This window comes from Sminthopsis crassicaudata, chromosome 5 (assembly GCF_048593235.1).
Source record: "Sminthopsis crassicaudata isolate SCR6 chromosome 5, ASM4859323v1, whole genome shotgun sequence".
Classification (NCBI taxonomy): Eukaryota; Metazoa; Chordata; class Mammalia; order Dasyuromorphia; family Dasyuridae; genus Sminthopsis; species Sminthopsis crassicaudata.
The window spans coordinates 228,807,968-228,818,182 of record NC_133621.1 but is presented as its reverse complement, the minus strand read 5'-3'; the positions used below and the strand labels follow the sequence as shown (position 1 = coordinate 228,818,182).

Genomic DNA, 10,215 nt, shown 5'->3' with positions numbered 1-10,215 from the left:
GAAAATGGAGTCAGAGAACCTGCAGTTGAATCTCAGCTTTGTTTCTTATTACATGTGATATTGAGTAAATCATCATTTCTGTTCTTCAGTCTCCTTATCTTTGAGGAAGTCAGACTAGATGATCTTAACCTTAAAATCCATAGTAATGCTCCTACCAATAACATCCTCTGGTTCCAGAGAAGGTTGCATTCCCACTGGACATCACGTGGATGAGAAACCACAAGAAAGCCATACATTTCAGTGCCAAAAATTGGCTTCCCAAGTTTATTGGATAAGCATAAGGCAATATGCATTGAGAAGGATCTGGGGCAGGTTAGCTATGCCCTGTATTCAAACCCCTTTATTCCCGGAGGGTCCAGAATTCAAGAAGGGGCTGTAAGTGAGATCTGTTTCCCCATTTCAGATCAAAAATGGAAAATGATGTGGAGTTTGGTGTATTCTCAGAACATGAGGGAGGAAAACAGCTGTTTTAGAGGCTGAGTCTGGGAATAGATGGGAGGGAGTAGAGTAGGGAATAGGACATATCCGGAGCTGATAGAAAGGGCGTCTAACTCTCTCTATCATCTTCCACAGCTGGTGTTGAGGGTTCCACAGGGCACACAGGTTCCAGTGCTCACTACCAGGTTCCCACTGCAAGGGGCACTACAGACACTGCCGGTGATGGGTCGAGAGCCAGACTGGCAAATGTCACCACAACTGACACCACCTCGGGAGCTACTCACACCTGCAGAAGTAAGAGAGTAGAAAAAAGAGGATTCAGGGCAAGATCACAGTTTCTAGCTCTCAACTTTGAGTCACCAGTTATTTCTCAGCTCAGACAATTCTGGGAAGGGTTTCCCTAATTTGATCAGACTTCCCAAGAAGGAAATGATAGCCGGTTCCTTGATGCTGCTTTGTTTCAGTGTCTTTTCATTTTTCTATCTGGACAGTTCTTCCTGAAACTAATCCTAGTTTCACCCATGCCTTACTTGGTCTCCTATGGCACTGTTCTGAAGAACAACCTCCCTTGTTGTGGTCTTAATGGAAGCAATTCTTACAGGGTCTCTTTACCCTCTCAGGTAAGAAGTCCCCCCTGCTGTCTAACCTCAACCCTTCCTTTAAAAGTCAAAATTACTCACAGACATTCACAGCACCAACACCTTCACATAGCCTGAAAAGAAAAGAATGAAGGAGAAAAAGAGACGTCAGGATAGAATCTTATCTCACTAAGTTTCAATTGACAAATTTTCAGGAATGGGAAATGAATGAATGAAGATACAGAGATAGGACTGCGGCGCATGGGTACACCTAGTGGAAAGAGCCCTGGACCTGTGGGTTAGGCTCAAGTCTATTTTTTATAATATCATTTTTAGTTTTCCAAATACATACAAAGATAGTTTTCAGTATTCACTTTTGGAAAACCTTGTGTTCCAAATATTTCTCCCTCTCTTCCCCTCCCCTAGATATCAAGAAATCCAATATAGGTTAATCGTGTGCAACTCTTCTAAACATATTTCCATTATGTGATGCTGCATAAGAAAAACCAGAAAAAAAAAGCTTTAAAAAACTGAGCAAATAAACAACAAAAACACTATGCTGTGATCGACATTCCATCCCCATAGTTCTCTTTCTGGATGCAGAAGGCTCTTTCCATCTCAAGTCTATTAGAATTGGCCTGAATCACCTCACTAGTAGAAAGAGCCAAGTCCATCACAGTTGATAATTGCATAATCTTATTGTTGCTGTGTATAATGTTCTCCTACTTTTACTCATTTTACTTGACATCACTTCAAGTAACTCTTTCCAGGCTTTTCTGAAATCAGCCTAGACTCGAGTCTTGACATTTCTTTTTACTATTTGTGGGATCTTGGGCAAATAAATCACTTAACCTTCTTAGATTTCTAAAAATTAGATGTAAAATTAGAATCCTCTCTGGCCAACACTTGGGAATTCCTTGGAATTTCACTTGGAACTTGTCTAGGGGTGCCCACCTGTATTCCTCGCCCTCCAGCAGCCGTTTGTAGGTAGCGATCTCGATGTCCAGGCCCAGCTTAGAGTTCATGACTTCCTGGTACTCCTTCAGCAGACATGCCATGTCCTGCTTGGCCTTCTGTAGGGCACCCTCCAGTTCAGCCAGCTTGCAACGGGCATCATTGAGGGCAGTCTCTCCCTGTTGTTCAGACTGTGTCACAGCAGCCTCCAGTTTGCAATTCTGGTGGGAGTAGTCATGGTGTCATAGGTTGAGTGTGAAAAGAAAATTATTAAACTATCTTGAACTCATGAATTACAGATTTTATAGTGCTAGCAGAGACAACTCAAGTGTTCCCCATCCCCCTGGGGTGCCTACATAGGACTACTCCAAGAAAGAAGGTTTCAAAGGGTCTGATGTCCTAGAAGAGGGGTCCTCAAACTACAGCCCGCTGGCCAGATGTGACTGGCTGAGGACGTTTATGCGGCCCGCCGGGTTATGACATTCGACCTAGATTTGTGTTAGCAACGCACACTTCTGGCAGTGGGCTGAGGCAGCGGAGACAAGAGTGTCCGGCCCTCTAACAGTCTGAGGGACAGTGAACTGGCCCCCTATTTAAAAAGTTTGAGGACCACTGTCCTAGAACATCTGTCCTTGGATAGTCCTTAGAAAGTCCAGCCCTCTGTTTTTGGAGAAAGCTTTAAGGACACCTGACTTGAATTCCTCTGGTTTTAAGTGAACACATTTCTGGTGGTGAAGGGACAGAAGGGCCATGCTGTGTCCTTACCTGACACTTGGCATTCTCCACTTCTGCAGTCAGTCTCTGGATCATGCGGTTCAGTTCATTGATCTCCTCCTTGGTCCTGCGTAGAGTCTCCCCATGGCGGATCACTGTTGCCTTCATTTCCTCACACTGTGGGAGGCAGGGAGATTATGAGTATCATTGCACTCATGTCCTTGCCAGAACAGAGAAGGCATCTGTGCTACTTCAAATACCTCCAAGGAAAGTTATAAGTCTGTGTCTACAAAGAGAGGGGCAGTCCATCCTGACATCTCCTCATCATGCATCAAATTCCTGTCACTGCAATTTCTAGAGAATGAGGGAGCCAGACCCACTCACCTTGCTGCGGTACCAGGACTCGGCCTCTGCCCGGCTGCGGTTGGCGATGTCATCGTACTGAGCCTTGATCTCAGCAATGACACAGTCCATGTTGAGGTCTCGGCTGTTGTCCATCTTCACCACCACGGAAGTGTCTGAGATGTGGGACTGCATGACTCGGATCTCCTGGAAAGTGCATAAGGAGAAGAGAGGATGAAAAATTCATCTGGACTTCATTCTTATATCCAGACTGCTGTTGTCTATTGGAAGCAAGGATTGATTTCTGGAGGTAATGTTCCCTGTGAAACAATGTAACGTTCTTTGTAGAATGAAAACTTTCTTCAGGTCAAATAACATTTACTAACAATAATCTCCATTATGGAGTTTGTATAATTCCAAATTATTTCTGGAAATGTCTCCCTGTGAAACAATGTCACATTCTTTGTAGAATGAAAACTTTTTTTTTCAGGTCAACTAAACATTTGCTAGCAAGTATCTCCATTTTGGATCTTGTATAATCCCAATTATTTCTAGGCTCTCTTCTAGACTTAGCCCAGTATTCATGGATCCATCTTGACCTTTTCTCAGCCCCCCAAAATTAGGAAGGGCAACAACTGTCATGTGAATCACATTAACCTTCCCTAAACACAACAGAATTGTTCTGGGGATTTTCCATGGCATGAGGTTATACATGTTACTGCTCCTTTTTGCCAACACTGAGAAAGGAAAGTTAGCTCTAGCCCAAAGAGAATATTCTGCAGTCTCAGTGCCCGATGCCATAGGGGAACTGTCCTCGGTTGATCCCAGACTCTTCTTTACTAGATCCAGAGAATGAAACCCTCTTGTCCCTACCCACTTTCCATTTCCACCCATTATTTCAAACCTGCTTAACTGCCATGGCTGGGATATGAAATGGCCATAGTCAGGGGAAAGGAAACTAGAGAGGAAAGAGAGTGAAGGAAAGAAAGAAGTGGAAGATGGCAACGTGGAGAAACAGAGAGAATAAGGATAGAGGAAGGAAGGAAGGAAAGGAAAGGGGTAGAGGCTCAGGAATAGGGTTTAGCAGAAGATAGTAGAGAGTACAGCAGGAAGCAGTGGGATGTCAATCACTTAAATAGCAAAACATTCTCTTGGGCTACCAAGCCCTCTACTATAATAATGCTATGGATCCCCTGACCCTTAATGCTCAGTCTTCCTTACCTCCTCATACAGGGTTCTCAAAAAGTTGATCTCTTCTACCAGTGCCTCAAAATTGGCCTCCAGGTCTGACTTCCGTAGGTAGGCAGAGTCTACCTCCTGTTGAGAGATTGGAGGGGAGATTACTGAGCAAAGTCTATCTACTTTTTATATCAGAAAGATGGATGTGGGTCACTGGCCCCTAGAGGCTGGTAGAAGATGGGAGCAGGAAGGATCAGCTTCCCAACACTGGTTCTCAGCCACTCACCTTCTTCAGCACCACAAATTCATTCTCGGCTGTAGCCCGAAGAGCAACTTCTTCCTCGTACCTGAGATGAGAGAGAAGAGGCCCCGGGCCTTGTCTGAACATAGCTCAAAAAATGCATTTAAGTCATCTAGACAGATAAGACCAGTCCTCAGAAGACTGATGCCTCAAGCTCCCAGGACACCTCCCTTCTCTCTTAGAATTGTGGTTCATAAGGAGCCATTGAGCCTGGATGATTCCCAGTGCAGCTTTTCCTTTGGATAAGCCATAAAACCACAGGGTAGAGAGTGGTTTGTAAGGGAGAGAGAAGCAGATGACCAAAAGAAAAAATGCATAAGGACCCGTAGCCCTGGGAGCTTTTGGTCCACACCCCCAGTCAATCACAAAAGTTTGCTCATTTCTCCATTCCCCAGGGAGTTGCTTCTCTGGAAGCAAAATTCTATGATTCCCCCACAGGACCACAGTCCTAGTAAAATCTGGAATAAATGTTTAGGATTTATAAGTCGATTTAGAAGAGCATTCTTATAAGTCACCAGCAACCTTTCTTAAACACTCACTTCTTCTTGTAGCCTTCCAGCACTTCTTGCACGTGGTTGAGCTCAGAAGCCAGGCGCCCACTGTCAGCCTCCACACACTCTAGTTCCCGCTTCAGGGTCTCAATGTAGCCCTGGAAAAGGGGCTCCAGGTTGCTCTCACAGCATTTCCGGTTCTGGTAGAATTGCCATTTGGTCTCCAAAAGCTTGTTCTGCTGCTCTAGGAACCGTACCTGTGATGATTACAATGGCAAAAAGTCTGAGATCTGCCTGGAGGAGGTGGTCTATACAATTGCACCCATGGTAAGGAAAGAGCTATTGATCTGGTGTTAGAGGATCTGAGTTCAAATTCTTATTGCCTCTATAGGCCAAGGTTACTCGTTTAGCATCTCGGAACATCAGCCACTTCAGATAAGAAATGAGAAAGCTAGCTTAAATGTATCTTCTGTAAGTAAAGCTTATGGCATTCTTAGAAGTTATAGAGTGTAATAGTAGCTAACATTTATATAGCATTTAGGTTTGCAAAATGCCTTGTATCTCATTTGATTCTCAAAACAACCTATGGTGTAGTTGCTATTAGTATTTTTATTGAGGCTGAGGGGAGAAAAGTCAGTAGCCCAGAGTCATCCAGTCAGAAAGCTCTGAGGCAAGAGTTGAATGCAAGTATAGCACTTTATTCATTACACTATCTCATAGTTGTCAAGAAACACTTATTAAGTACCTACTGCAAGCAAGGGGCAGTATGCTAGATCATTGTTGGGCATCACATGGTCCTTGCTGCCTAGAAACTTGCAACTCAATGAGGGGACAGGATAGCCACACAAATGAATATGATACATGGCAAGATGTGATAGGCACAGAGATTCAGATAAAGGATTCAAAGAAGTTAAGGAGTGAAAGATTTTCAATTGGGAACACATGAAAAGAATTCCTAGAGAAAGTGTAGCTGAACTGAGACTGGGAAAAAAGAGAAATATTTCAACAGGTGGAGATTAGGAGGATGCATGTGCATCATAGGCATGAGGTGCCCAGGACTTCTGGGAGATGGAAGAAGCCAGAATAAGATTGGGGAATCAGTCTGAATCCATTCTGGATGGAGTATAGAAGATATAAAATGGAATTGTGATGGAGTAAAGATCAAAAGGAGAGATAGATTGATGCAGCACATAGGAATGATGTAATAATAACCTCCAGGCATCTGGCCAAGGGAATGATGGAGTACAGACCCTAGGTTATCTTAACTCAGGAATGATGTTTTTCTTCCTGTAGGCTATCTTGCTTTAATTTACCTTGTACAGCCAGGAGGCCAAGTCTAAAAGATTGCTGACTGTCAGATGTTAGTCTGCTGGCCAATGATAATGGGATTCTTGAGGTAATGAGCAGCAATAAAGAGGCACTGAAGTTAATGCAGGTGCAGTACAAGATTGGATACCCATCATTTGACCTTGTGATGTTTCAGACCAAAACACCTCCCCCTAAGATTCCCCTACTTCGAGCTCTGCCCAGGCAGCTATGGGTAGGACACCTGCTCATAAAGTAAAAACTTGACCACTCTTAACCTCCAGCTGTAAACTATAAAATGAGCATATCAGTGACAGGAGGCACCTGGTTTCACTCTCTTTTTCCTATAAATTTACCTACTTGCACCTTGCTCTTTGCTATCTTCCTCTTTTGGAATTTATCCCACTTTAATCGGCGCTATGATTATAATAAATTTTTCTCTTTAACTTACATCTGAAAATTCTTTTGAGACAACTTGCAACACCAATCTGGGACCCCAACATTTTGAAGTCCCTTTTGAACTTTAAAATTTTGGGGTGCCCTTCACCCTACCAAGATAATGCCAAATTATGGCACTTCTCAAATACTGGAATATGGAGTTTGTATTTTACTCTTTAGGCACTGGGAAGTCATAGAAGGTTTTTGAGCAGAAGTAACATGGTCAGACCTGTGCTGGCTGGTCTATAAAGTATGAGTTACAGACTTTATATTCCTCCAACAAGATCCTCAATCGCCTGTCTCCAGGAATTTTCTCTAGCTGCTCCCATGCTTTCAATTAGTTTTACCTCCCAATTTCCCCGGTTTCCTTCAATCCCCAGATAAAAACCTATTCCCAAGGACAGCTAGGTGGCGTAGTGGATAGCATACCAGCCAAGAGGACCTGAGTTCAAATGTAAATTCAAACACTTAACATTTCTAGCAGTGTGACCTCCGGCAAGATACTTAATCCCAATTGTCTCAGTAAAACAAAACAAAAGTTTATTCCTGATGCCAATGCTCTCCCTCTCAGATCTTCAAGTTATCCTACATTTATTGTACCACCTACATAGTTGTTTGCATGTTATCTTCTGCCATTAGCCAGTAAACTTATTGAGACCAAGGACTTTTAAAAAAATTTTTTTTGCATTTCTTGCATTTCTTTTGCAGTCCTAGTGTTTAGTGAAGTGCCTAGCACATTGTAGGTAATTAATAAATGCTTATCGACTTGTTATTGAGAGGAAAAGAGGAGAGACTGCTGGAGAGAAAACTGTTAAGAGACTATGATAATGCTCATCAAGGGCTCTTGACAAGATTTGGTGCACTCACATGAATAGAAAGGCAAAGAAGAATTTAGGAAATACAAGGAAGAGGGCAGCTTAGAGTAATGGGAAACATATTGTGGGATCAGAAGACCTGACTTTGAGAAGGCCTACAAAGTCTGATTCTGTCTGATCCTAAGCAGACTTCTCCTTGTGCCTTAGTTTACTCATTTATAAAATGGGCACACCAAGATTTGCTGCACAGATTGCCTCACTGGCTTGTGAGGAAGATGATCTGTCAACTCTAAAGCTCTATTAAATGGGATTTATTATGGAGTCAGATTCAACAAAACATAACAACTATCAGGGGTGGGGGTGGGGAGGAAAAGGAGCAACTCTGTTGGGATTTTTTTTCATCTTTGGGTATCCAGAATTCAGCTCAGATTTGACATAATGCTGTTCAATTAAACCAACAAGTAAACTTCCTCCCATACTCATGCCAGAAAGATGAATAATAAGGCTGAATAATGAACAAAGTGTTCAGCTGTTTCATAATAATGCAATTAGAATTAGCAGCCATTGAATGGGAGTGTTGAAAGGGACATCAAAGATAATTCTGGCCAATCCCTTCATTTGACAACTTTTGTTGGAAAAGGAGACCCAGAGGGGTTGGGCAGCATGTCTTAGGTCACACAGCTCTTCTTGGAAGAAGAACTGCAACCTAGTTCTCTAGACTCCCAGTCTACTATGTTTTATAACCATAAACTACAGAGCCCAAAAGCAGTTCTATAATACCATCTCCTCCCCTTGTTCCAGACAGAATTTAAAATTATTTAAATAAATATTATTTAAAATCATTTAAATTATTAAATTCATAGAAATCTCAGAGAAGGGGATTCACAACGACCTATTACCTCATCTAATGACCCTCCCTTCTTTCCTTTCAACTTTTCTAAAATCCTCATGTTGCAATTTTGGGAATGAAAGTCCTTAACTCTCCAGAGTGAAATTCAATATGATTCAGGAAAAGGCAGTCATGGAAGATAAGGTGTCTCAAAAGAATTTTCAGATGTAAGTTAAAGAGAAATTTAGCTGCCTCCTAGTTGTCACTAAACTCCACTTCCCAACTTACAGAAGATTAAAAATAGCAAGTTCCAACTCCAGGCTAAACATGACCACCACCAGGAAACCTGAAGTCCAACACAGTAGATAGAAAAATAGGAGGACCATCTTGACTAGTTTATGTCTGGTTCAGAGTACATAGCTCTTTCTCTCTGTCTCTTTCTCTCTCTCTTTTTTTCTCTCTTTACACACACACACACACACACACACACACACATTCAACTTCTCTATGAAGAGCTCCAGAAATGGGAAACTCATTATCTCGTAGAAATATGCCCCTAATCAACCCTCTACCCATTACTCCTCATTCTATTTTCTGGGGTCAAGAAAAACAAGTTTAATCTATCCTTTATGTCGATCTCTATCCAGGTTCATAGGCTTATAAACCTAGTGCTGAAAAGAAGTGCTAGTCTAGTCCCAGAGAATCTGAATCCATAGAGAGTAAAGTAACACATCTTCCCAGCTCACCCCCATTCATTCTTTTCTTCTTCAAACTAAGTATTTCCAATTCCCAACCACAAATCATAGAACATACTCTGCAGCTCTTCAGACTTCTTAGCATCCTAACTCCATTTCTCTCTTTGTCTCCACCTAAGGCATTCAGATTTAGTACTCTGTCCAGTTGAGCCTAATGCTGCCCTGGTTTTCCATCTATGTTTGTGTTTTAGGATCATAGATTGATCAAATGAAGAAATGGGCACAGAAAGGGTGAGTGTTTCATCTGGGAACACAAGAGATTCTAAGTTTCTAAGCAAGGAATTTAATTCAGGTTTTTCTGACTTGAAGTCCAAGTCCCTATCCACTGTGCCACACCACCTGCTCAATTATATTTCACTCTTAACTCTTCTGTAACCAGACTAAAAGATATCTCAAGAGTAGCAGGATCTCCCTTTAATGTCCCATACACAGGGAGCTTGGGAATCCAAGGGACTATGACACTGACCTTGTCAATGAAGGCAGCGAACTTGCTGTTCAGGCACTTAATCTGTTCCTTCTCCTCGTGCTTCACACACTGAGCATTGGGGTCGATTTCCAAGTTGAGGGGGGTCAGGAGGCTCTCGTTGACAGACACAGTGGTGATGCAGGGGGGGCTGGGTCCGCACACTCCACCAGAGCGGTAGCCAAAGCTACGGCCGCAGGAGCCAGCCCTGTAGCCTCCACAGACGCTGCGGCTGCCAAAGCCAGATAGACCTCTGTAGCAGGACACTCCTCGGTAGGGAGCAGCAGTGACGCAGCAGCGGTCACCCATCCTGGGCACAAAGGCTGAGATGCAACTAAAGTTTCTGGGGGGGAATCCACAGCCCACTGTGCTGATTCCACAAGTCATAGTGAAGATGGCAGGAGGCAGTGGTGCAAGCGAACGAAATTCCAGCAGATGCTTCTGAGATCTGGGTACTGGCTCTGCCTTTTTATTTGCCAGGGGGAGCTGCATTAAAGGGGGCAGCAAAAAGCTGATGATAGCTGTATTTTATTGGCTTGGCATCATTCCTGTCTTCTTAAGAAGAGACTTAGCTTGCCTCTGTGCTATAGCTGTGTCAACAATCACTGTTCAT

General features: G+C 43.0%; 1 protein-coding gene across 1 annotated transcript in view; it reads right to left on the bottom strand.

Moving 5' to 3' along the window:
- Positions 1–235: 235 nt before the first annotated feature.
- LOC141544313 (keratin, type II cuticular Hb3-like) overlaps positions 236–10,215 on the bottom strand; it is a 10,351-nt gene continuing 371 nt past the window's right edge. The window contains exons 1-9 of the mRNA XM_074270322.1: positions 9,606–10,215; positions 5,046–5,254; positions 4,492–4,552; positions 4,248–4,343; positions 3,069–3,233; positions 2,736–2,861; positions 1,971–2,191; positions 1,119–1,150; positions 236–724 (exon numbers count right to left, since the gene is read on the bottom strand). The exon at positions 9,606–10,215 is cut by the window's right edge and continues 371 nt beyond it. Coding sequence (XP_074126423.1) covers positions 561–724; positions 1,119–1,150; positions 1,971–2,191; positions 2,736–2,861; positions 3,069–3,233; positions 4,248–4,343; positions 4,492–4,552; positions 5,046–5,254; positions 9,606–10,094 — 1,563 coding nt within the window. The 5' untranslated portion in view covers positions 10,095–10,215 and the 3' untranslated portion in view covers positions 236–560. The remainder of the gene's footprint in view (positions 725–1,118; positions 1,151–1,970; positions 2,192–2,735; positions 2,862–3,068; positions 3,234–4,247; positions 4,344–4,491; positions 4,553–5,045; positions 5,255–9,605) is intronic.